This window comes from Talpa europaea (assembly GCF_964194135.1).
Source record: "Talpa europaea genome assembly, chromosome: 15".
In the NCBI taxonomy this organism is placed as follows: domain Eukaryota; kingdom Metazoa; phylum Chordata; class Mammalia; order Eulipotyphla; family Talpidae; genus Talpa; species Talpa europaea.
Genome location: NC_140083.1, coordinates 1,533,117 through 1,559,797, shown reverse-complemented (window position 1 = coordinate 1,559,797; position 26,681 = coordinate 1,533,117). Strand labels below are relative to the sequence as shown.

General features: G+C 53.1%; 2 protein-coding genes across 2 annotated transcripts in view; one reads left to right on the top strand and one right to left on the bottom strand.

The window, feature by feature from the left end:
* SMC1B (structural maintenance of chromosomes 1B) overlaps window positions 1–15,017 on the bottom strand; it is a gene marked incomplete at both ends in the record, with an annotated part of 41,113 nt that extends 26,096 nt beyond the window's left edge. Inside the window, 9 exons of the mRNA XM_084256399.1 lie at window positions 1,693–1,900; window positions 2,449–2,531; window positions 4,722–4,862; window positions 5,764–6,022; window positions 8,080–8,318; window positions 10,153–10,356; window positions 10,438–10,550; window positions 10,988–11,176; window positions 14,909–15,017. Coding sequence (XP_084112525.1) covers window positions 1,693–1,900; window positions 2,449–2,531; window positions 4,722–4,862; window positions 5,764–6,022; window positions 8,080–8,318; window positions 10,153–10,356; window positions 10,438–10,550; window positions 10,988–11,176; window positions 14,909–15,017 — 1,545 coding nt within the window. The remainder of the gene's footprint in view (window positions 1–1,692; window positions 1,901–2,448; window positions 2,532–4,721; window positions 4,863–5,763; window positions 6,023–8,079; window positions 8,319–10,152; window positions 10,357–10,437; window positions 10,551–10,987; window positions 11,177–14,908) is intronic.
* Window positions 15,018–15,191: 174 nt separating this feature from the next.
* RIBC2 (RIB43A domain with coiled-coils 2) lies at window positions 15,192–22,956 on the top strand (the record flags this gene model as incomplete). The annotated part of the gene is made up of 7 exons (XM_084254730.1): window positions 15,192–15,409; window positions 16,130–16,211; window positions 17,658–18,002; window positions 20,024–20,142; window positions 21,139–21,366; window positions 22,126–22,292; window positions 22,878–22,956. The coding sequence occupies exons 1-7, from the start codon at window positions 15,296–15,298 to the stop codon at window positions 22,954–22,956; spliced, it is 1,134 nt and encodes a 377-aa protein (XP_084110856.1). The 5' UTR covers window positions 15,192–15,295.
* Window positions 22,957–26,681: the final 3,725 nt, after the last annotated feature.

Genomic DNA, 26,681 nt, shown 5'->3' with positions numbered 1-26,681 from the left:
TTGATCTCTGAGCTATTTTTTAAAAAATCAGTTTTAGTCATTTTGTTAGATATTGGGGGGAGGCTACCAGCCTTACTCCTTAATAGTTATACAGAAATTAAGACTAACATTTAAAAGTCAGAAAGTCGGGCCTCCCCGGTGGCGCAGCGGTTGAGCGCTGGGTTGCAAAGCTGCCCGCAGCCTCTGCGGCGCCGGTTCGATCCCCGGCTGCTCCCCGGCCTCCAGAGGAGGGTCCCACATGGCGCGCAGACCTCTCCTGCCGCCCGCTGCTCCCCTCAGCAGTGTGCTTCGGTCCTTCTGCCTGCTCTGCTCCCCGCTCTGGCTCTGGTGAATTCTCTCACCCTCCCGCGCTTCTGACTGTACCCAGTGCTTGTATAAATAAATAAAAAAAAAAAAATAAAATCTTTAAAAAAAAAAAAAAAAATAGTCAGAAAGTCAAAAATAATGCTGAAAATGAGATAAGATGGGGTGGTCAGAGAGAGAGGAAAACCCATGAGTGTGGCATCACGAGCACCACTGGACTGTGTCTCAACAGTGCAAGTGGTTAATAGTGTCAAAGGCTGAAACTATGAACTGCACTCGTGTTTGTGACAGGAGTGAGGTGCCAGACCTTAACACCAAAGGAAATAATCCTGTGACGCGGACACTACAAGTGACAGGCTAGACAGTCCTGTATTGGGCTAATGAAATATACTAGCAATCCTGGATGCAGAGTCAGATTTACAGAATAACCCTTTCTTCAAAAGTACGACCATGACGTACGCAGGGAAAACTGAATCATGAAGAACATGAGGTGTGAGGCTGTGGGGTGGTGGTGGAGGACAGGGGTCCAGACTACTTCATGGCAGTTGCATCTGTTGGGGATACTGGCCATAACTTGGACTTACTAGGTAATGTGTTCATGTTTTTCCCCAATGATCACATATCTATAAATACCAGTGGAAGTTATTTACATTTTACCCTTATTTATTTATTCATACAAGCACTGGGTACAGTCAGAAGTGCAGGAGGGTGAGAGAATTCGCCAGAGCCAGAGTGGGGAACAGAACAGGCAGACTGACGAAGTACACTGCTGAGGGGAGCAGCGGGAGGCAGGAGAGGTCTGTGCACCATGTGGGACCCTCGCCAGTGGCCGGGGATTGAACCGGCGCTGCAGAGGCTGCAGGCAGCTTCACAGCCCAGCGCTCAACTGCTGCGCCACCAGGGGAGGCCCTATCCTAATTATTTACTGTACTATTTTAAGTAAAAATAAATTATCAGGAAAAAACTTAAAGATTTCTGTTATAATTTTACTTGCTAATAATGGTAATATTTTTAACCCCAATTAAGAAAACTTAGTCATTTTCTTTCAATTAAATACTCATTTCTAGGGCCTCCCCGGTGGCGCAGCGGTTGAGCGCTGGGTTGCAAAGCTGCTCGCAGCCTCTGCAGCCGGTTCGATCCCCTGCTGCTCCCCGGCCACCGGAGGAGGGTCCCGCATGGCGCGCAGACCTCTCCTGCCGCCCGCTGCTCCCCTCAGCAGTGTACTTCGGTCCTTCTGCCTGTTCTGCTCCCCGCTCTGGCTCTGGTGAATTCTCTCACCCTCCCGCGCTTCTGACTGTACCCAGTGCATGTATAAACAAAACAAATAAATAAATAAATAAATAAAACATGCCTCTAAAAAAAAAAAAAAAAATACTCATTTCTAGTTACCACAGAATCTGGGTACAGTCTTTTAAGGTGTTCCAGAACCTCTGCTCTCCTTTGCTGACGTTTCCCCTCATGAGTTTCAATCCCAGCAGTCTGCAGCTCACTTCTAAGAAGATTCAACTCTTCATTAACTTCAGACATTCTTGATTTAGTTTTTTCAATTTCACTCACTAGGGTTTCCTCTTGTTGTTTTTTCTCTTTCAAGCAATCCCTATGTAATAACAACAAATTGTGATGCAAAAAGAAAACTCAAAATTTAAGAATTGTAAGATACAATACATACTCTGGTCTGGCGTTACAGAGGCATAGAGAACTCTATTAATTTTAGATAAGGAAAAATACATAAAATAAACCTTAGACCAAACATTCTCATTCTTTGTTAGTTCAAAAGATACATATTTCTGGATACTGAAAAAGTGAGACTAGATCACTGTAACTAGAGCTTAAAAATAACTAAATACCAATTAAAAAGAAATTTTTAGTGTTAGAATACTTAAGTCGAACTTGGTAACTTTTTATTATTCAATAGCAATGCCAAAATAGTTTTAAGTCTCACCAGTGGTAAGTATGTTCTCAAAGTTTAAGTATTTTATTTTTTATATGGCTAAGTATAATTTTCAACTTTCTACAATGAAATGACAATCAATGGAGGATGAGATTTATACAGCAGGAATATTCACCTAATGAATATGCCAGAAATATAACAGATCTTTGAGATATAAGAACGGTGCAAGGAATTAATTTCTTTACAATACCTACATGCATGTTTTTGTATACTCCTCCAGCTTCTCTATTCGCTTTTTATGATCTTCTATTTGTTCTTTTATTTGTTTTAGATTTTCCTAAAATAGGAAATGAAATCTAAAATCAATTAGAGCAATCCCAAATAAAATTGATTTTTTTCATGATATGCCTAGGATTTGCTATAATGTCATAAAAGCTGTTCTAACTTTGAAATATATCAAATATAAATATATGAAAAATTTTATGCAATTTTATTTTGCAAGGCAGTATGGTACAGAGCTTTGATATTATAGGAATCAGGGTTCAAATCCTGGCTGATAAATAACAAGTTTACTCTGGCCACTTCAAACTGTTAGGGGGGCTATTTTCAAATATGTATATACAATTCTTATGTGTCTCTCAGACTAATCGATTCAGTATTTATTCATTGGTTACCATGTGCTAGGAGTCAGAGATATAATATCGAGCAGAACAGAGTTTCTGTCTACAAGGAGTGAATTCTGGTGGGATAGACAATAAAATGCAGTAGTGACGTAACAGTGTTTAATAGTCTAATATAAAGGAAACTTTAAGGCAACTACAAGCTAGATGGAGGACTCCACAGAAAATGTGCTCTATTTATTAAATTCAAGTTCTGTGTTAGACTCCTACTGGGTAAGTCTTTAACCTTCCCCCAATTCACGCCGCACCATAGCAAAATTAGTCTGTCCGACTCCTTTACTAATGATCTAAAACCAGAAGTCTACAGAAGTAGAACTTTTTTTTTTAATAGGCAGCAGCAGGAAAGAGACTGCCAGTTTTCAAGTGGAAAAGGATAAAATATTCCATGATGATAAGTACCTCACTGCACTCATTTGTCACACAAATTCACTGAACAAATATCTAGATGTCACAGTTATAAAAATGAGCAAGGTGCAATTTCCGTTTTGAAATCCTACTATCTCACTTAAGAATTCCATTCAAAGAGGAAAAACCAAGATTAGTGAAGGAGGGACACCAAGTTTAGTCACTAGAAACATCGGCCCTGCTTTCCTCTGGCCTCCTAGGGATTGCGTCCCTTCATGGGCATCGTTTAGTGTGCCAGCTGGGTCTCTAAGTGGTAACCACCTTGGAGAAGAGCTCAGAATCCAAGCCAGACTTGGCTGAAGTTGAAGAATAGCCTTTACTGGAGGAAATGGAAAAGGCCAGCGTCAACCAGAAAGAAGGAACTTCCCTTTCTTCTCGTATTCTCCCAGGGAGAAGGCAGGGCTGGCGTGCTTTGCTGGGACACAGAATGAGAGTGACCAGAGACATGGCATTCTGGATTTGGGATGCCAACCAATCACGCTAGTTGTGGGACAGCCAACTACTGCCCCGCAGGACCAAACAATATTGGGACCTGTGGAAAGTTACAGCCCTTCCTGTCCAGAGGAAACTCAGTGTGGTCTTCTATCTCTCTCTGCTCCATCGTGTCATTTCTCCTTCTGTTGGTGTTTTGCTTTCCAAAGAAAACAGCAATTTGCCAACACTTACTGACATGCACTAAGTACAGGGTTTATGATGGATGCCACTGAGAATCCTGCCGTTCAAAGCATCCTGTCTAGCAGAGTTTAAATGAACTGCACTTCTTCAGTCTGATCAGAGTCCTTAATATAGATGAAGAACAATGGGTGAGTAGATGAGGAAAGATTCTTTTCAATTTTTTGAAAGGTGGGTGGAGAGAAAGGAGCACCAGGGAAGGCTTTGCGGTGAGTCAACAACAGAATTCACAGGTAAAGATGAGCGGGTTTTCCCCAAACTGTATGTGCAAAGGGAAGTGTGCAATGAGCATCTATAGAAATCACTGTTCAATTTTATGCGATACAAATTATACAAGGGTTTAGAAGTAATTGCTGCCGTTACTATGTTTTTCCTCGTTCACAAAATGCCCTCTCTTCTATTTATACGGCTAGGTTACACCCTGCTAGCTGTGCATTCACCTGCTAGGTCTGAGTCTCAATGAGAGGCAGTAGTGCAGAGGGGAAGAAGGCTCATTCTGGACACAAGGTATCTGTCCTCTACTTACTAATTTAGTCTGGTTAACTTAACCATCTTTTGTTTGATCCTTTCATCTGTCTGCTGAATGACAGCACTCCTTGGATATTACATTGTGCAAGAGCAACTAATTCCATAAACAGTGTAATAGGTAATCCCATTTTTTTTATTAATTGCATGTCTGATATAAATCCATTTCTATATTGAAAAGCTAGTACAGAAAGGGACTAAAATCTTGTCGAAAACAATTCTGAATCATGGCACAAACAAGGTACCTTTACTTCTCCATGCCTCCTCTTTTCAAACACCAGTCTTTCCTCGTCAGCCTTCTGTTCCCACTGCAGTTTTTCCAGCTGTTGGGTCATTACAGCCACTTTTTTCCTTACTTGTTCCTTAAGTTCCTTATAATGATCCAGCTGAGAGCATTTAAACATCACTAGCTCAGTTAAAGAGGCATGGCAAGAAACTATTTTATATGGTGTCCTTTATGAGCAGACAAGTAAACTATCAAAAGTATGTTTTATGTAAATTTGATCAAATTGGCCATCTTCAGGTAAGATGATGTGAATACAAAATGAACATGTTCTTTTAAAATGAGCATATTCATTTAAAATGGTTTAGACAGATTAGTAAGATATTCGAAAGCAATTCTACAATAAGATCTCTGTAAGATCTTAAAAGAGATTTTGAAACACAGTAATAGGAAGCAAGAGGATTTCAGAAGTAACTGCATTTTTCTATTTACATAGTCATAATTATTTTAGCATATTTTTGTGATATATGATTTCACAAAATGAAGGCAATAAATGGTAAAAATTTGAGAGCATATTTGAAAACTCTGAATTAGAAAGTTTTAGATATCTACTCCGATTATAAGTAGTTCTTACATACTAAACTGGATATTAATTCATCACTTAACATCATAAATCACTTTAAATAATCAACTTTCCTCTTATCAATTAAGTGATCATGTTTCTTAAAAGCCACATGTATGACCTTGACGTTTCTGTAACATTCACGAGAAAAGAACTACCTTAAAAACAAAAATACAATTTACTTATTACAAAATGATATCAAGACATTTTACTGAAGTTTTCTCTATGATTTTAACTGGTAAATGCTATAATACCATCTAATCCTATAAAAGAAAAACAGCTTAAAGATTAAACTTAGATTCTATATATAAGCTAAAAATTTAAATCCCGAAGTTTAAATTGAAGACTGTCTCGAAATATTAGGGAAATTCTTTAAATTTTTTCTAAATGAAGGGGGGAGCTGCAACAGAAATGAGAGGTTCCCACACGTTGACTTTTTCACCTGACTGGCTTCCAGGTGGATGTCTCTCCCTTTTTTTAGGATTTCTTTCTCAATCTTCTTTTCAAAACTTTTCCATGCACCATCTAAATCAACCAGCTCCGCCTCCAGGGCCTTAATGTCATCTTCCTGTTTAGAGCACTGGTTTTCACTGTCCTTTATTGATTTCTTAGCCACATCTAATTTCTTGAGGTGGTGAGAAGTGTTTTCTTTGGCTTTAATGTACTGTGGTCTCTTCTGATTTAAAAGTGCTTCAAGAGATCTAAAAAGGAAAGCAAAGCTTACCTTAAATGAAATTAAATTTTATAATATACCAAGAAAAGTTTTTTGGATCAAATTATACATTTAAAAATAACATCTTTAAAACTGACTTTCAGAGACTGTGTAACCAGATCAGTGGTTTCTAGAGGTTGGACAGGGTTTGGGGAGGATTAAATAGATGAAACACAGGAATTCTCTAAGAATGGTAAACCAAGAGTGGCAAGACACTGTAATGGTGGGCATATGACATTATGCATTTGTCAAAACCTCTAGAACTTTACAGCACCAAGAGTGCACCTTAATGTACCAAAAATGAAAAAAATTACTTAGGAGACTGAGGGATCCTAGATGGAAGACACAACATGGCCAAAAAATCCAGTCATATTACATATGTAGGAAACAACCTACTGAAGAGGGTGGCAGGAAAGGGTGCCAACCTAAGTGACTCTGAAAATGAGCAGAGTCTGTACCATGAAAAGCTAACGGCGTGGTACATAAGCACTGTCCTCTAGATCATCGACTTGCGTCCCACAAGCAGAGGGGTTAGCAATCCTGACACTGCCATGGGTGACTAGAAATGAACAAGTGAGTAAACGGATGGCTGACTGTGGAAGCCAAGTTTCACTGCTGTTCTATTAGTTGAGAAGGCCCAGAAGCAAAGATGCTTCAGAAGCAATGAGTGCTGCTTCCATTTTCCTGTAGAAAGAACCGGGACCCCATGGATAAATGACTCATTCTGGGACCGACTCACACAAGATGAGTTTGAATATCTTAGAATGCCAGAGTAAGGAAGTGCTAAGAGAGAGAAAAAAAAATCATAATAACAGGGATGTGTCAAAGCAACACGGGAACCAATGCAAGAGTTCTCAAAGGCTACAACTGGAACAAGTGAGAAACAAAACACATGCAGTATTGGCTTATAATCCCAAATAAAAAGTATCTGTTAAGTCCATACATAACTGAATAAACCAATAATCATAAATAAATGAAGGAAAGAGTCAAATCTCTGTGCAAAATTCCAAGTAAATGATGTAGATACTCTGCCTGCAAGGTGGAACATAACCTACTGCCTAAGTGCAGGCAATGTACAGTATCTCCTTTCTAAAATGTACGGAAAGGCAGAAAAAAGGAAAACTTTAGAATGGAGAAACCTGAAAAACACACAGAAGTCAGGGGATCAAGGTCGACATCAAATGGGATGACATGCTGATAGGAAGCTGTGTCAGACAGATGGGTTTGGAACATGACATACATGGTGTGCTGACAGCCCAAGGGAACTGACAAGGGTGACACTTTACTTTCAAGGTCTTCCCCAAACTCCCAAGCCCTAATGATAAAACTATCAGGCAAGCCCCCAACTGAGGGACAATCTACCAAAAACCTGACCAATACTTTTCAAAACTGTCAAGGTCATCAAAAACAAGTCTGAGCAACTGTTACATCCCCGAGGGGCTTGAGGAGACACAATGAGGAAACATCAAGACAGTATTCTGAACTGGACAAAGCACATCCAGTTAAAACTAAGAATATGAGTATAGACTTCAGTTAACAGTAACACTAATTCTGAAAAATGTATCACACTAGTAATGTGTTAACAAAAGAAGAAACTGAGTGTGGGGAATAAGTGAACTCTGTGCTCCCTTTATATTTCCTACATATCTGAAAGTATTCCAGGGTCTCTCTGGTGACACAGGCGGTTCAGTGCCGCGCTGTGAAGCTGTCTGCAGCCTCTGCAGTGCAGGTTTGATCCTGGCTGGCCGTGGAGATACCCACATGGCGCAGCAGACCTCTTCTGTCTCGCCCACTGCTCCCCTCAGCAGTGTATTTTGTCAGTCTGCCTGTTCTGTTCCCTGCTGTCTCTGGTGAATCCTCTCACCTTCCCCACACCTCTGGCCTGTACCCCAGTTCTTGTATGCATGAATAAATAAATCCTTAAAAAGTATTCCAAAGTTAAAAATTTATTCCCCAAAATCAAATCTCAAAGTGTAATTTATAGTTTTATTTTCCCCATCAATCTACATAAAATCCAACTATTAATACCAATTTTTAAACACTCACTTTAATTCTTTTTCTGTTTGCTGTAGTTGTCTAGTTAGCATTCCATGTTCCTTTTTCTTGGCTTTAACTATGTTTTCATGATGAGAAAGAGACTCTTTCGTGGCACTCAGATCCTTATTCACATGCTCTAACTCAGTGTTCAGAAAATGAATTTTTTTCTCATTATGATATAGTTGGAAAAGTTGCAGTTGTATCTTGTTTATTTTTAGCTCTTCAAGGAGACTCTGGTAACGTTCTGCCTGTAAAATACAAATCGAGAGTAGTTAGAAGGGTGCATATTTAAGTTGATCTTTCAGAAACTCAACTATCACACCAATAATGAACTCTTGTGTAATACTCAAAGAGCAGCCTTGCCAGGACGAGCATTATTTATAGTGAATTCAGTGCATATGTCTGAAATGAATCAGTAAACGAGTAAATGAGTTCCTGCTCACTCTCTCAGTGATGCAGCAGCAGCAATAATGGAGTAGCACCTGCTAACCTGGGCTCTTGTCCCACTTCTATGCTGGCTGGGAATTCAGGCCCATTAACATTTCTGACACTGGCTTCCTCATATGTAAACTGCAGGAAGTTATATGACTTTGCAAGGTCCTGCAACTTTAAATTCAATGATTCCAGACAGAATTCCTGCCATAGGATCTAACTGTCCTATTCATAGAACTATTATTACAATTCTAAACTTTATGTGGAAAGTAAACGTTTCCTGAGCATTTTTACTATTAATAAAGGATGGGCGCCCTGAGAGAACACCACCTCCCCCACGAAGCATTCCCAGGAACTGGGACGCAGGCAGCCACCTGCCCAGGTATTGTGAAAAACTAGGAAGCTGCGCTATTCTAACTGCTCTGATGATGTCCACAGTTCTGCAGGTCTACATTTCCATAAGCCCTCAGGATACCATGAATACTACTGCTTGGCTTGCACGGATGCCATCTCTCTCCACTGACAAAAACCAAGGACGTATATCCACAGGCAAAAACGAAGAAACAGAGAAATGTCACTATGGGGACCACATCTACTTCCCAGGGAAGGGCACTAATTTATCCTGAGGGCATGGACAGTAAATGTCTGCCTGAGAAATAGCATGTTTATAAAACTTTGAAAGAGTCATCAATCCTGCAAAAATCAGATATACAGCTATGTAAAAAGCAGAGGAAATAGCAAAAGCTCTATGCTTTTGCTATGAAAGGGCAAGAGAAAGAATCTGACTTGCATTTGAAAAAGATCACTCTGGGCCTCCCCGGTGGCGCAGCGGTTGAGCGCTGGATTGTGAAGCTGCCCGCGGCCTCTGCAGCAACGGTTCGATTCCCAGCTGCTCCCTGGCCACCGGAGGAGGGTCCCACATGACACGCAGACCTCTCCTGCCGCCCGCTGCTCCCCTCAGCAGTGGACTTCGGTCCTTCTGCCTGCTCTGCTCCCCGCTCTGGCTCTGGTGAATCCTCTCACCCTCCCGTGCTTCTGACTGTGCCCAGTGCTTGTATAAATAAGTAAATAAATAAATCTTAAAAAAAAAAAAAGAAAAAGATCACTCTGAACGCAGCAACAACAGCAGCCACCACACACCAGGCACTGTACTCGGTGCTGTGAAGGGCGCCAAGGAACACCACAGACACCATCTGCAACGTGTGGCCGTAGCCTCCCAGGGAGCCTCCGAAGTCAAAACTATTTCTTAGAAATACGAAGACTTGTTGTCCTCCCCATTGTATTGTCATCTGCACCGATGGTGCAGACATCAATGGCAGGTAAGACTGTTAGGTCTTAGCGTAAAGAATATTTAATACAGAAGCAGACAAGACAATTTGTGTCCTATTAAGCCAGGTACCAGTATAACTATATGAAAGAAAGCTACCCTCCTAAAATTTTTTTTTTTTTTTAGAAAATGCGATTATTTTTCATAAAAATGTCATTTATGCTAACATGTAAAGCACTTATATTGTCATTTTTACAGTGATCATTAAAATATACTTTTTCTTATATTATGATGAGTTTTTGGTAACCCCTGTACCTAGCAGTTCTGACACAGAGCATCTAGGGGCCCCACAAATTAACTGGTCACACCTCCAGGACACCTACCTCTTCTTTCTCTAATTTTGCATGTTTGCGCTCCGCAGCTACATTTTTTTTCTTATTGAAATTAAACTGTGCATCTTCTTCAGCTTTTTGTAATTTTTTTTTCTTTTCTTCATATTCTCCTATAAGTTCTCCAGAAGTGCTAATTTCCTCAAAAAACTGGGTTCTTTCTTTGGGTTTTTTCATTGAAATTGACTCCACAGTTCCCTTTTAAAAACAGTAAAGCACAAAACATAAAACATGATGTATTTTCAAATCATGAACCAATAAATTCTCATAGCTACTTACTTGAAAAACGAGACAGTTGCGTGCTTTGGCTATGATGCCTATCTTCTCCAACTCCGCTATGTAAGCAGAACGACTCACAGGGTTGTCACCAAAACGAAACTCCGAGCATCCCCCTAAAATAAAGGCATAAAGGCCGATATAGCCACAACGGTGGAAAACCTGATAAAATTGTTTCTTACAGAAAGGACCAGTTATGCAATAACACATACATTAATAAATGCATTTAGCCATCAACTATGGAGTGTCTTCCATACAATTTCTACAGCAATGAACAATACAGCCTGATCACAAGGAGCTTATATGCTAGCCCTAAATCTAGACAAAAATGAGATATGTACATAAAATTGTAACTGCTTAACAAAGAGTCCCAGTGGACAATCAAACCGATTCTACTGCTTGATTCTGAGGTTTGGAACTGTAAAGAATAAAAAAAAGAATTTCTACAATTCACTATGCCAGTGGAATAATAAATCACACCCTTCAAAGAAAGAAAAGCAGATGATCTGACTTAACTCTTGAAAATTCAAATGACTCATCCATGAGAAAATACCTCGGATAATCCTTGCAAATGTTTTCTCTTCTCCATTTTCCTCTATGTACACAATTTTTACACTTGCTGAAGAAGAAACAGGTCTCCCGACATGTGCTCCGTGAATAAGTTCTTGAACAGTTTTCACTCTCAAATTAGCTGTTTTTTCTCCCATTACAAAACTAAGTGCATCCATAACATTAGATTTTCCTGGGGAAGGGAAGAGAAAAAACTATTCATTTAAAAAAAAATTTAAATGTATTCCTATTCATTTGGTCGATTTGCTTATTTTTTATTCACCACCAATACACTTATTTGAAGGGGAAAGGGTCATATCTTGTCAGGAATTTGAAGCTGGGTAAGACCAGAGACTCTGATCTGCCAGGACTTCTGGGCGTTCACAACAGCACAAGCAAGTCCTGCCAGGAGTCATCACCATTACGCCCCCTATCACTGGATGAAGGGCACATTCTGAGCAGTCATACATTGTTAATGATTAAAATAACCTTGTCCAGAGCCCAAAAACCCCCCAAACAGGTTAAGAATGGAAGCGAAACATAGGTAATACACACTAAGCAGTCCCGCCTTGTCTATATTTAAAGCACGCGACTGAAGAGTTTTAGAGATTACTGGTTTCTTCTACGCAGCTATGGTAACATCTAAGGATCGAAGTCCAACTCCCGCCCACGATGAAGTATTATACCATGGCAAATCATCTAACTTCTCTGGACCTTAGTTATGCCTATTTTATAAATATTAACCTAGATATAGGCTAACACGCACAGGCGGCTGTCCCTCGAGGGTTAGACGAAGGCTGCCAGAACACGGCAGGCTGGTGTAAGAGGATGACTCCGAGCAGTCACACAGCTGGCCAGGCCTGACCCAACAGCACCAGACGCTTTGTCCCACCACCTGCCTATACAAGCAACACATTCTGGACTCCTGGGCTGCTGGGCCACAAACACTTTCACAGACCCATGGAAAAATAATCTCTATTCTTTTGATCCCGACTCAAATGCCAGCTCCTCCAGGAAACTTCAACTCTTCCTGATTTCTCCCAAATCAGGTAAGTATTTAGCTTGTTTAAAGTTTCCTAAAAAGTGTCATCTGGCCTTCTGTTTCAATTCCTGTAATTTTCTGCACTTCGGGGCAGAAGTTGTGTCTTTCTGCACATCTTTTACTCCAACTATATATATGCAATAACTAGTTGCTGAATCTGAGCAGAAAGCATGAAGGTTAAGATTAAAAATGAAATTTTTCTGCTAGCCACAAAAATCCCACAATTAGATTTACTAAAAACAAACAAGCACCTATCAAGCTCGGGCAGGCGGTGACCACAGGAAATCATTACTAAATGTATGACCCATTCAACTAAAACGCAGCAGGAAAGGACCGAGACAAAGTCTTCCAGCGACCCGGCCGTGTCCACCCGCACGCGCCGGCGGGGGCGCGAGGACCGCCCGGGAAACCGGCGCTCAGATGCGCGGAGGCGTCGCGTCCCATCGGCCGGGCCAACGCCGCGCTGACCGTCGGCCTCCAGACAGTGGAAAGGGGCAGGCGGGGAAGTCACGGAGGGACCCGAACCCCTGCCACGGAGAGAGGGCGGGGAAGGCGCGCCGGGCTCCGGACAGCCGGCGGCTTCTGCGCGGCGAGCCGGCCAGGCGGGTGCAGGCAGGGGCGCGAGGTTTGCACAGGGATTTCCACGACAGCTTTCAGGCTTGTTATTAATCATCATCTGTGTCTTTCAACCAAGTAAGGAAATAAGGTTCCGAAACTTGTTTGGCACATGCCAGAGCGCCGCGGCCAAAGGGACCGGCGGGGACACGCCGGCAGCCCTTCAGGGAAGCACAGCCGTCTCCGTGCGCCCGGCAGAGCGCGCCCGGCACAGGGCCCCCCGGCACAGGGCCCCCCGGCAGAGCGCGCCCGGCACAGGGCCCCCCGGCACAGGGCCCCCGGCAGAGCGCGCCCGGCACAGGGTCCCCAGGCACAGGGCCCCCGGCAGAGCGCGCCCGGCACAGGGCCCCCCGGCACAGGGCCCCCGGCAGAGCGCGCCCCGCACAGGGCCCCCCGGCACAGGGCCCCCGGCAGAGCGCGCCCGGCACAGGGCCCCCCGGCACAGGGCCCCCCGCAGAGCGCGCCCCGCACAGGGCCCCGCCAGTGGACTCGCGTCCGCCCGACAGCCGGCGCCATAAAGCCTTCTCTCCCCCTGATGATTGTCATCTTTTCTCCGCGGACTTCGTGGAGGGGCGCGCGCACATGCACCCCCCACCCACGCGCAGGCGCCCCCGCACCCACACGCGCCCCCGCGCTCTGCAGCGGCTGTGGCGGCCGGCAAGGCTTCCGGTCAGCGCAAGTTTTGTTAAGATTTTGGGGTCAAAAGTTAAGCGCCCCCCCACCCCGCGGCAAGAGCGCCCGAGCGCGGGGTGGATCCCGCCGGCCGGGGAGCGGCGCCCCCTCCCGGCTCCCCTCGCGCGCCGCCTGCTCTGCCCCGGCCCGCCCCGCCGTCAGCCCAACGGCCGCCCCGCGGCCCCGCGCCCGGCCCGGAGGAAGCCCGGACACCCCCACGGCGCACGGCTTCCCGGGCCGGGACCCCGCGCGGGCGGCGGCGGGCGAGCCGAGGCGAGCGGGCGGGGGGGGGGAGTGGGCTTGGGGGCGCCGCGGGGGGGGGTGTCGGGGCCCGGAGGCCGGGGGTCAGAGGCCGGGCATGGGCCCGAGGGCGGGGTCCCCACCAGGGTGAGGGGTCGAGGTCGGGCCGGAGGCGGGGGGGGGGGGGGGGGGGTGTCGGGGCCCGGAGGCCGGGGGTCAGAGGCCGGGCGTGGGCCCGAGGGCGGGGTCCCCACCGGGGTGAGGGGTCGGGGTCGGGCCGGGCCGGAGGCGGGGGGGGGGGGGGGGGGGTGTCGGGGCCCGGAGGCCGGGGGTCAGAGGCCGGGCATGGGCCCGAGGGCGGGGTCCCCACCAGGGTGAGGGGTCGAGGTCGGGCCGGAGGCGGGGGGGGGGGGGGGGGGTGTCGGGGCCCGGAGGCCGGGGGTCAGAGGCCGGGCGTGGGCCCGAGGGCGGGGTCCCCACCGGGGTGAGGGGTCGGGGTCGGGCCGGAGGCGGGGGGGGGGGGGGGGGTGTCGGGGCCCGGAGGCCGGGGGTCAGAGGCCGGGCGTGGGCCCGAGGGTGGGGTCCCCACCGGGGTGAGGGGTCGGGGTCGGGCCGGAGGCGGGGGGGGGGGGGGGGGGTGTCGGGGCCCGGAGGCCGGGGGTCAGAGGCCGGGCGTGGGCCCGAGGGCGGGGTCCCCACCAGGGTGAGGGGTCGAGGTCGGGCCGGAGGCGGGGGGGGGGGGGGGGGGGTGTCGGGGCCCGGAGGCCGGGGGTCAGAGGCCGGGCGTGGGCCCGAGGGCGGGGTCCCCACCGGGGTGAGGGGTCGGGGTCGGGCCGGAGGCGGGGGGGGGGGGGGTGTCGGGGCCCGGAGGCCGGGGGTCAGAGGCCGGGCGTGGGCCCGAGGGTGGGGTCCCCACCGGGGTGAGGGGTCGGGGTCGGGCCGGAGGCGGGGGGGGGGGGGGTGTCGGGGCCCGGAGGCCGGGGGTCAGAGGCCGGGCGTGGGCCCGAGGGTGGGGTCCCCACCGGGGTGAGGGGTCGGGGTCGGGCCGGAGGCGGGGGGGGGGGGGTCAGAGGCCGGGCGTGGGCCCGAGGGCGGGGTCCCCACGGGGTGAAGGGTCGGGGTCGGGCCGGAGGCCGGGGGTCAGGGGCCGGGCGTGGGCCCGAGGGCGGGGTCCCCAGCGGGGGGTGTCCGGGGTGTCGGGGTGCGGGGGGTGTCGGGGGTGGGGGTGGGGGTGCGGGGCCGCGCGGGAGGCCGGGGCGGGCGGAGGCCGCCGTCGAGGCCGCGGCGTCTGGGCCCAGCGGCCGCCCGCGGGCCCCTCAGGACGGCGGCTGGGCGGAGGGCGGCGCCGGCCGTTACCGGAGCCGTTGGGGCCGATGATGCAGGTGAAGCGCCGGAACGGGCCGATGACCTGGCGGCCGCGCCACGACTTGAAGTTCTCCACGAGCAGCAGCTCCAGGCGGCCCATGGCGCGCCTCGCGTCCTCGCCGGGCGGGAAAAGCGCGGGAACGGCGGCGCCGAGTCTCGCGAGAGCGGAGCGAGCGCGCTCCCCGCCCCCGCGCGCCGTTCCCTAGCAACCGGAGTTGTTGACGTCTCCCAGGAAACCCGGCCGCGACGCCGCTGGGAGCGCGAAGGCCGGGAGGCCGGGGCGCCGCTGGGAGGCCCGACGCCGCCCGCCGCTGCCCTTCCCCGCGGTCTGTCTTCTCCCCTCGCGCGGAGGCCCTTGGCGGCCCTGCGAGCCCGGCCATGGAGGCGGCGCAGCCCAAGGACCTGCAGCAGCACTTCAGCCAGGCCAGGCGGAGGCACGCGGAGCTGTGCCGGCAGAAACGGATCTTTAACGCCAGGAACAGGCTCATCGGGGTGACTCCCTCAGGCCGGGAGAGGGGCCCCGGGGGGTGCGAGGGGGAGCGGGAGCGGCAGGAGAGGAGACTCCCGCTGGATGAGACTGGGGCCCGGGCGGGCTGAGGGCGCCGCTCTGCAGGGAGGAGGCCTGGCGGGCCGCCCCCGCACACGGCACCCCTCAGGCCGGGCACCCCGAGTCCAGCGGCGGGGAGGGGGCGTGCGAAACACGCGGGGCTGCCTGGACCGTCTACTCCGGGCAGCTCCCGGCTGCCCATTCACGTGACAGCTGCCCCTGGAGTTCCTATTTGGGCAAACCGGAGCCGGCCGGCGGATGAGAAGTAAGAGGTCCCTGGGCTTGAGGAGTTCTTGGCTCAGCCGAAGAGGCAGCATTGGAATGGGCTCATTAAGTGCTTGGAATCAGTGCTGTTAGGGAGGGGAGCCCAGGCTGGGGCTGGGCAGGGAGAGTGCACTCAGGGAGGGCTTCCCGGAGGAGGTGATGTCTAAGCAATGGTCTCATAGGAGTATCTGTCAATTAAGAGAACGGGGAGGCAAGTCCTGCGGAAAGTTAACAGGCCAGAGAACCAGCCACAAACAGAAGCATCCAAGTATGAAAAGGCCTGTAATGGACAGAAGACAACTTAGCAGTAGGGCACGGCTGAAATAGATAAACAGGGTTGCTAACAGCTGAATAAAATGATCTGACTCTTAATTCCTCCCCCCCCTGTTTTCCATTCCCAGGGGGACACCCCGGCCTGGAATGCTCAGGTTCGTGACCAGAAGATAAGAGAAGCAACTGAAAAAGCTAGACACGAAACCTTTGGTGAGTGTCTGTCCAGTGGCTTAGAGCTGTGTGCCTTTAGATGAGGGCTGTGGGAATTTAGCATTCAGGCCTCATTTCTTCGCACATATAAAAGCCTGTTCTCACAATCTGCTTCCTTTCAAAAGTTCACAATTTTTTGTGCTCAATTAACTTGATGTATAGATTTTTCCTCTCTTAAAAGAAAACAGCCATTGAATTCTAAGTGGGTTGTAGGAAATATGTTAAGGATAAATGTAAGATTTTCTGTTTTCATAAAAAGCTGGGTGTGACAAACACCTGTCCGCATGTACACAGACTGCCAAAAAGTTCAAGACCTTCCCAGGACAGATGCTCACACTGGTGGACACAATCTTGGCTGAACGCACACCTGCGCTGGTTCAGGGTTACATATGGTTTAGATAGTGGTGTTCTAGCTATAGGTGAAGTTTTCAAATAGAGTTCATTTTCCCATATCATGTCCAACAGTTCCAGTTTATTTATTTATTTTTTTAAAAAGATTTATTTATTTATTTATTTATTTATTTATACAAGCACTGGGTACAGTCAGAAGCGTGGGAGGGTGAGAGAATTCACCAGAGCCAGAGCAGGGAGCAGAGCAGGCAGAAGGACCGAAGTACACTGCTGAGGGGAGCAGTGGGTGGCAGGAGAGGTCTGCACGCCATGTGGGACCCTCCTCCGGAGGTCGGGGAGCAGCTGGGGATCGAACCAGCGCTGCAGAGGCTGCGGGCAGCTTCGCAACCCAGTGCTCAACCACTGCGCCATCGGGGAGACCCTCCAGTTTATTTTTTTAAAGATTTATTGTATTTGTGCATCCAAGAACTGGGGTGCAGGCCAGAGGTGCGGGGGTGAGAGGATTCACCAGAGACAGAGTGGGGAGCAGAACAGGGGGATCCACTGGAATCCACTGCTGAGGGGAGCAGCGGGGAGACAGGAGAGGTCTGCTGCGCCATGTGGGTTGCTCCCTGGCTGGGGATGGAACCCGTGTTTTAGTGACTGCGGACAGCTTCAGTGCTGAGACTTAACCCCTTGCACCACCAGGGAGGCCCCAGTGTTGTTTTGTTTTTTTTTAAACATAATAAGGATTTTTATATTAAAGAAAGGATACAAAATTGTATAAGCAGCAAATTATGAATTAACTTTAAAAAAAAAACATTAAACATATGCTTAGAAAAAGATGGAAAGACAATATGTGAAAATGTTGGGAGTGGCAATGTTGGAGCGGGGGAATTATAATTGAAGTTTATTTTTCATACCGATTTGCCTATAATTGGGTTGGCTTCTTTGTAACATTGATTTGCAGTTTACTCTTTGCATATTCAGGATTCTAAGGGCCTTTTGGGAGGGTTGTGTTACTTTTACAACCACTCAAATTATTTACTTTAAGTGGGTTCAAATTTATTTTTGCCTCTGAATCTTAAGCTTATTTCTATGCCACGGCTCTTCTAGCTGCTGAGATGAGACAAAATGACAAAATCACGTGCCTACTGGAAGCCCGGGAGAGGAGAGACAGGAGAAACTTCTGTAAGGCCCTCTGTGACTTCCAGCAGAGCTTTCAGCGGCCAGAGACCCGCCGTGAATTCGATCTGTCCGACCCCCTAGCCCTTAAGAAAGATCTTCCAGCCCGGCAGTCAGATAACGATGTTCGGAATACAATCTCGGGGATGCAGAAATTCATGGGAGAGGATTTAAACTGCCAAGAGAGGAAGAGATTCCAGGAGGAACAAAATAGAGAATGGTCCTTGCAACAGCAGCGGGAGTGGAGGGACGCCCGAGCCGACCAAAAATGTGCAGGTAATAAAGCAAATCAGGCAACTGCTGTCCGTGCTTTCTTCCGCAGACCGCACCCCTCTTTTTCTCTTGTTTTGTCCCCTGACTCCCCTTCATGTGCCATTATTTGCCCACGGGGGGGAAGAGACATCCGAGCTGGCGTTTCAGGATGTAAACATTTTCAGCCTCACATCAGTCCTGCAGGAAACGTTTTTGGGAGTCGGGGCTGTGTCAGCGCTCCGGCTGGGGGTGTGGCTCGTAGGCCCCCGCCCCGGGGGGGTCACAGTCTGCTGGGAAGATGATAGGAAGTAATAGGTCCGGCCAACTTCTGTGCTAGACGTCCCTACGGGGTCTCTTGGGGGCGCAGCCAAAGGCCGGTGGCCACACATCCTCAGCGGGACTCTCCAGGCCCAGGGACTCTGCTGGGAAAGGGCTACGAGGCCTGCAACAGCCTCTCTCCTGGGGGCCACGCATCAAGCCTCACAGTCCCTCTGCTGTCGCACGCCGTGGTCACCCCGTTTCTGCGTCACAATCCCTCTGCAGCGTACCCCCCGGGGTTCTCCTGTCCACTTCCTGGGCTGGGAAGGTGCCGTCCCCACGCTGCTGCCCAGGCCGGCCATCACAGGATAAGGAAGGGCGACTGGCCAGGGATGTGCGAAGGGGGCATGTGCCTGCACCCCGCGGACCCCTCCTCTGGCTGTTGCTTTGCTGTCGGTTGGTCGGCCCGCGCTCCTCCCAGGCGTCTCTCTCCTCTCCAGGAGCGGTCGCCCCAAATCCCCACCCCTGATCCCCTCTGAGCCCGCCCTTGGCCATGCCTGCCTTCACCCCACACTTCTCAGAAATGCCTGGTCCACATCGCCAGTGACTCGGTGTCGCCCGCTTGCTGAGGTGGGTTTTCCGGCTCCACCTGCTCCCCGGCAGCCCGTGACAACCGTGGTCTCTGCTTTTCCTGAAACCCCTTCCTCTGGGTTCCCCCACATCACTCGCACCCCCGCACTCTTCCTTCCGGACCCCTTTGATGGTTTCTCAGCACCTTCTGACCCTCGGCGTTGCTGCTCAGGTCCTGGACCCAGCTCAGCGGGCTCCCCTCTCCCCTCTCTGCTGGTCACTCCTCTGGTCACTCCGCTGGTCACTGTGCTGGTCACTCCTCTGGTCACTGTGCTGGTCACTCCTCTGGTCACTCCGCTGGTCACTGTGCTGGTCACTCCGCTGGTCACTCTGCTGGTCACTCCCCTGGTCTCGCCGACCGAAGCACCACCCGGAGGCCGGCACTGCCCAGCGGCATGGCTCCAGCCCACACCCTCTTCGAGTGCAGACCCCTGGGTCCGGAGGCTGCCGGGGCCCTCTCCGCCCGCGGGTCTAACGAAGGTGCCACTGCCCTCTCTCCGCAGCCCCTCGCTCTGGCCCACACCATACTATTTTGGTTGTATTGTTGTCTTTAACTTTCTGAATGATTCCTCTTGGCATCATCACCTCAAGTTCCACCGTCTTTTCCCAAAGGCACAGCTCCGTCCTCGAGAGCCTTTCCGCGGCCGGCGGGCTCAGCGGGCTCCCGGCCGGGGCTGCTGCGAACGACGCTGCCCGGAGGGCGGGCTGTTGGTTCTGCTTTGTTGGAAAAGGTCATCGGGATCTTGACGGGCGTGGCCGTGGGCCCATCCCTTGCTGTGGGCAAGACGGCGTCTCTGGGACCCTGTTCTTCCGCCCACGGCGCCTTTGCACCCCCGCGGTCTCTCGTGTCGGCGGCGCCTCGTTTTGGGCGTCCAGGTTCTTCCCCTCCGCTGAGTTTCCCCCCGGCGCGTCATCCTTTTTCAGGCGGCCGTCACGAGGGTGTTCTCTTGACCTCTCTCCTCTAATACACCGTCTGCACCTCGAAACCCGCCACAGACGTGGGAGCGGCGATGACCCACTCTCGGGGCGGCCCCGCGGCCTCCCTGGCGGACCGCAGTCTCCCAGCAGCCGCGGCGGGGGGAAGGGGCGGTTGGCCAGGCACCGGTGCCGACCCGGGAAGGCCCCGGGCAGCTGCTTGCTGCTCTGCTTCCTTCCAGAGGACCTGTACGCCGAGACGAGGCTGCAGTTCGACGCAACAGCCCGGCACCTGCAGGCCCTGGATGGCGCCTCCAGACGGGCGGTGTGTGCGGCTGTGAAGGAATTCAACAGGAGCCAGGTACCCGGGGCCAGCCGCCGCCTCCGAGTCCCCGGTCACCTCGCCTTCCTCGGTCAAAGTGGCCCCCCACTGCCCGCCCTGCGGGGACAGGAAGTGCCCGGGCAGAACGCTGGCCCCTGAGCACCCGCGCCAGGCTGCCGCCCGCACCGGGAGGGCCACCGGGGGTGCCGGGCCCCACGGGGCGCCTGGGCGAGCAGTGGGCCCGTCACGGGCTCCTCAGCCACGGTTTCTGTCCTCGCAAGAACTGGCTGCTCCCGTAGTCTCTGGTGTTAACTGGCGGTTAACTGTCGCCCCCGAGGGCCCCCCTCGCCCGATTCAGCAGACAAAGGCCGGCCTCGGAGGGGGACGGGGGACCCGACTTCGCAGGGACGCCCCCGTGTGACTGATTTGCTTCGGCAAGTGCCCGTCCTGGCCCCCCGGCCCTGCCGGCGCAGCGCTTGAACTGGGCCCCCCCAGCCTGCGTGTCTCCTGCGGGGGCAGGTGCCTGGCAAGCGCCTGTCAGGTCGCGGCGAAGAGAGCTGCAGGCCCCGCTGTCCTTACAGAGCCCAGGGCGGGCCTCCGGCTCCTGCCGCGGCGGCCAGGGCCTTGGCCACCCCCGCCCCCGGCCCCCCGCCCCTCAGCAGAGATTTGACCTGGGAGTTCGCGGTCCTGGGCTGGAGAGTCTATGCGGGAAGCACCGCTGCTGGCTGTGCTCTGGGCTTCGGGGCTCGGAGCCCTGCCAGGGCGGGTGGGGCTGAGCGAGGGGAGGTGGCGGCTCCCTGGGGTGGGGGTCAGGGCAGACAAGACTGGCTGCTCCACCGCCCCACTGTGGTGTCAGCGCCCCCGCGGCCCACACCCATCTGGGCAGCCCCGTATCCAAGCCTGGCCCCCACCGCCGCTGGCCCGGCCCTGCTGCCACGGCAGCGTTCTTCCTTCAGGGGCCCGGGTGAGGGGGCGCTTCGCCAGCCTGCGCCCCCAGGCCCCGGGCCGGCCATCCAGTCCCTGCCCTGTGTCTAGGCCGCAGAGTCGGCAGAGAGGAGGATCCAAGAGAGGAAACAGGAACAAGAGGACAACCTGGCGGAGATCACCAACCTCCTGCACGGGGACCTGCTGTCCGAGAACCCGCAGCAGGCGGCCAGTGCCCTGGGGCCCCACCGCGTGGTGCCTGGCCGCTGGAAGGGCATGAGCCAGGAGCAGCTGGGGCAGATCCGCCTGGCTCAGAAGCAGCAAGTCCAGGAGAAGCTGGTGTGGCACATCCCCCCCAAGCTCCCCCCAGTCACGGCTCTAGTTAAGACGGGGGCCCAGTGAGCCTGTGGGAGGGTGAGGGGCCGAGTGGCCTTCTGGTGAGGGGCCGTCAGGGAACGGGGAGGTGGAGGAGGGGAGGAGGAGCCCTGGGGAGGACGTGGGGGCCGGGCAGGCAGGCGAGCTGCCAGGGCAAAGGCTTGAGACAGGGCAGCCTGACCTGATCGGGGAAGCACAGTGGCGTGAGGAGGCCAGCAGTGGCGGGTCCAGGCCCTGGCCGCCCTCGGAGACCTCGCCTTTGCGGTACCTGAGACGAGAAGCTGGGCAGGCCCCGGGAGGCGTGGGCCTGAGTGGGCTGCACACATGTGGGGTTTGGCCGGGCCCGGCCCTGATCATGAGCTCGGGGGTGGCTTTGGCCTCCGTTTGTTCCAGAAGCCACCGGGGTCCCAGGGCCACGCCAGCTGGAGCGCACGGCAGACACACAGGCCCAGCATCAGGGCCGGGCAGGGAGCTGCTGCTACTGCTGGCACCTAGTCCCTGCGGTCCCTCCAGCCTCAGACGGTGGCTTGGCGCCTCCTAGGGGTGGGGAGTGAGGGCCGGTGGGGTGTCCTCTGATTTCTTGCGTGGCCTTGCTCATCTACCTGCCCCCCCCAGCCTCAGTTTCCCCATCTGTCAAACTCAGCACTAGAGAGGCAGTACTAGAGGATCCTCGGGGCTCTTTACGGCTGGGCAAGTGGTGGTGAGTCGCTGTCCTCCCCGCAGCGGCTGCAGGAAGAAGAGCGTCAGCGCGACAGGGCCTGGGACCTGCACAGGGTCCAGGACGCCCGCGAGGCCCTGCTGCTCCAGCGCCAGCAGCAGCGCGAGCAGCGCGAGCGGCGCCGGGCACTGGACTGCAGCAACCTCAGCCTAGCCCAGGAGCAGCATCTGCAGTGAGTGCCGGCCGGCAGGGTGGGGCGGGGAGACAGGAGAGGTCTGCCGCGCCATGGGGTAGCTCTGTGGCCGGCGGGGATCGAAACCGGCACTGCAGAGGCTGCGGACAGCTCCACAGCGCTGCGCTGAACCCGCTGCGCCACCAGGGAGGCCCGGCTCTGTGTTTCTTTTCTTTTCTTTTTTTTTTTTTTTTTTTAAATATTTAGGGAGAGCAAGGCTTTTCTTTCTTTTTTTTAAAGATTTATTTATTTATTTATTTATACATACATACATACAAGCACTGGGTACAGTCAGAAGCGTGGGAGGGTGAGAGAATCCACCAGAGCCAGAGCGGGGAGCAGAGCAGGCAGAAGGACCGAAGTACACTGCTGAGGGGAGCAGCGGGCGGCAGGAGAGGTCTGCGCGCCATGTGGGACCCTCACCCGGCCGCCGGGGATTGAACCAGCGCCGCAGAGGCTGCAGGCAGCTTCGCAACCCAGCGCTCAACCGCTGCGCCACCGGGGAGGCCCCCGGCTCTGTGTTTCTTAAAGGTAGACTGCCTCGGACGTCATGCCGTCCCGATTTTTTCTTTTGTTTCTTCTCAGGAAACTGTCTATGAAGGAAGCCTTTACAAATTATCACACTGAAGATTATTTCTCACAGTTTAACACAGTAAGCCGCTAGTGACCGCCGCCGCCGTCCTGGCCCTCTGCGTCATGCGGGGCGGCGGCCTCCGAAGGCCTGATTAAAAGGAACCGCGCTGTTTCGGGAGTGTCCTGTGACTTCCTTGCCCGCTGCTGGGCCTGCGAGAGGCTGGGTTCCTGAGTCACTCAGCTCAGCGGGCGTCTCTGGGGCCACTCTGGGGCCACTGCCCTGCTAGAGCAGACCCGGAGTGGCCAGTGAGCTCCCTGGACTGGGGTCAGTGCTCTGAGAATGGCCGTGAGCTCCCTGCCCTGCGCCCGTGGGTGTCCTCGCTCCCCACGGGCATCCTTGCTCCACACGGGCTTCAGCTGAGGAGCCTGAGCTACAGGTGTGGTCAGTGACTGGGGGAGTCCCCGGAGCCTGCCCCGCAGCCCCTCCGCCCTCTTGGCCCCAGGTGTCGGAGACCCAGAGCGCGAGTGGCCACGGCACAGCCACAGTTGGTGCCTGGTTCCTGGAAAAGCCGGCTGTGCTGCAGGGCCCGGTGCTCCCGCCGGGGAGGCTCTGCCAGCCCTCATCTTGGGGTGCAGGGATGCTCCTCCAGCTCTGCCTTCATGCTCCAAGATCCAGGGTGTTTGATCTGCACCCATGCCTCCCACGTTTGGGCCAGGAGAGAGAGATGGAGGTGGCTGGGCTCACCCAGGGCACCCTGAGTGCTCTTCAGTGCGGGGGCCCTTGTTGAGGCCTGCAGGCAGGCAAGCGCCGAGCTGCCCAGCCCCCCAACCCCAGCCCCCCAGGATCTTAGTGTCCACTTGTTCTCTCCCCTTCTTCCCTCCCTTCCCCCACAATCCCCTCTCAGTGTCCTGTGGTCTCAGTCTCCTGTGCTTTCAGCCCTCCCCTCTGGGCACAGGTGTCGGTATTTATATGCTTCTGTTCTCTCCGGCCCAAGTGTCTGCAATTGCAGGTGCGTGCCCCGCACCCGCATCCCTCAGCCCGGGTGCCCATGCAGGTAACGCAACCTGGAGGTCAGCGAGAGCACAGGTGCCAGCCGTAGAGGCCAGCGGTGGGCAGGAGGGCGGAAGAAAGTCTGACTTAACTCCCTCCCCTGCAGCCTGTGCGAGCAGCTCGTACCAGGCAGGTCCCCTTGCAAAGCTGCGTGGGCGGCCCAGAGGGGCAGGGAGACGGTGCTCAGAGGCATCAACACCGTGTCTCCTTGCCTGGAGTCCGGGAAAGGCTCCCCGCAGACCTAACTTTGCATCTTACCAACACGTTCCAGAAGGCAGGCCAGGCTCCACATGGCAGGGCAGGCTGGCTTTAGGCGCGCCCTCTGCTGGTGGCCAGCAGCAGCGCACCTTCTGGTGGTTCCCCGGGAGGAGAAACCAACCTGGTTATGGAGTAACCAGCCCCCTGGGCCAGGCCGCGGCCCCCATGACACCCCTGGGTGCTGTGATGGCCGGTCTGCGGAGAGGACACGAGCTTCACCCCCAGCAGAAAGTGTCCAGGGTCCAGGCATGGGGTCCACCCCTTTCCTCTCCTCTGAACGCCATTTCACACACACACACACACACACACACACACACATTCCAGAAGGTTCTGTTTTGTTTTCCATCTTTCCTCCCAACCCTTTACTATGAAAAATCTTGAACAGGAAAAAGGAAAGAATGGACGGTGTCCACCCAGACACCCCTGCTCAGGCTCCGGGGCTTGCTGGCTTTGCTTCTTTGCCCGTCTCTTCCCAGACTGGCTTCTCTCCGTCCCAGTAGCCCGCTGCGTACAAAGGACACATCTAAAACAAAAGATGCATCAAAAGAACAACGTCGCTGTTATTTTTTTTTAAGAATATTTATTTTTTTAAAGATTTATTTATTTATTTATACAAGCACTGGGCACAGTCAGAAGCGCGGGAGGGTGAGAGAATTCACCAGAGCCAGAGCGAGGAGCAGAGCAGGCAGAAGGACTGAAGGACACTGCTGAGGGGAGCAGCGGGCGGCAGGAGAGGTCTGTGCGTCATGGGGGACCCTCCTCCGGTGGCCGGGGAGCAGCCAGGGATCGAACCGGCGCTGCAGAGGCTGTGGGCAGCTTCGCAACCCAGCGCTCAACCGCTGCGCCACCGGGGAGGCCCTCGCTGTTATTTTTAACAGCAAAGTTGAAAATAATGGGAGTCAAGTCATTTGAATTTGCCCAAATATCCTGAAAACTTGTGTCCACGCGAACTTGCACACGGAGGTTGACAGCAACTTTATCGGTCATTGCCAAGACCTGGAACCACCGAGGAGCCATCGGCAGATGAACAAAGGAGGGGGCCATACAATGGGGTGCCCTCAGGGCTAAGGAGAAATGGGCTGTGAGGCTACGAGGGGCACAGAGGGGCTTCAGAAGGCAGGCTGCGAAGGCTGCGTGTGCAGTTCCCCTCATGCCCCTCTGGAAAGGCAGAGCTATGTGCACCCTGCAAAGATCGGGGTGGCCTGGGCTGGGCGCGGGAGGGGTGAACAGGCAGAGAAAACTGCGGTGACCCTCTATGACACCTCGTTAGTGTCCAAGCGGCCGAACGCAGTCTCAGGAGGGCGCCCTGAGCAGGCCACCTTAAACCGCTTTAGTTAACACTGACACGGCGGTGTTGACCCTCAGCGTGTTGACCTTCAGCCGTGACAAGGGGAGCTGAGGGGGCAGGGGGAAGGTGGCTCTGCTCTCTGCTCCATTTTCTTGCAAACCTATCACTTCTCTAAAAGTTTACTAATTTTTTTAAAAAGTAAAGTATCGAGGAAGGGAAAGATAAAGATGAGCGCCTTTGTTCTGAGTCGGGAATAACAGGGAGCAAACGGGAAACTGGAGGCGTAGCCAGAGCCTGCCCGAAGGGTTCACGGCGCCCCTGGGCTCGGCGGCTGTTTGGCTGGAACGATATTTCCAGAGCCAGCTTCAGGCTCCGTGGTTGCCGTGTGGAGGCCACGCAGAACGTCCTTGCGGACGCGGAGACGCCCTAGAGCTGCCTTCCCGGGTCTACACCCTCTTCCCTGGGTGACACAGATGGGGCTCGGAGAAGAAGCCGGTAGTCTCAGGGCTGCGTGGTGTGGGGGGAGGGCAGCCTCGCCTCTCCCCGACTGGGCTCCCGCACCCTGCTCCCTGGGGGTGAGGGGCCCTCTGTCCCGGGCAGCGGGTCTTATTTAGACAACAGGTTTGCGGGAGGTGGACGGACAGGGCCTCAGCCTTCTCTGATCTTCCTCCTGCATCACAGCAGGGCTCTGGGCTGGGAGCCTGCGCCCTGAGCACATTCCATTCCATCCGGGTGTCGCGGGGCAATCCCGAGCCCGGGGTTACTGCCCCCGTTTCACAGACAGGGACTCCAAGGCAGAGGAGTCCAGCGTCCCGTGGGACGGGCTGCATGCCTACTGAAGACCCTAAAAATCCCACCTGCTTGACTCAGCCAGACCCTGGAGAAATTACAAGCACTGGGTGTGCCTTGCTGAGCTCACAGGATGGTGCGTGAAACCCTGGAAAGTTCCACAGGAAGAGCCCATGAACTGAAATCAAAAGGGAAACTGGTAACGAGAAACAGAAGCTGGGGCTGCCCTGGCAGCAAAGGCTGCTAACAAGAGCCCAGAACCTGGAGTTCAAAGGAGGAAGATGCGAGGGCATCAGGGGGAGCAGAAGACGGAGACCTCGGCACTAGTCTAGGGCCTCGCGAGGCAGCTACATCCCTTGTGAAAGGGCAGGGCCGACTCTGGGGACTGAGGATGATGGCGGTGGTGATTGCCAGGCCGGGGCTGCTCGGG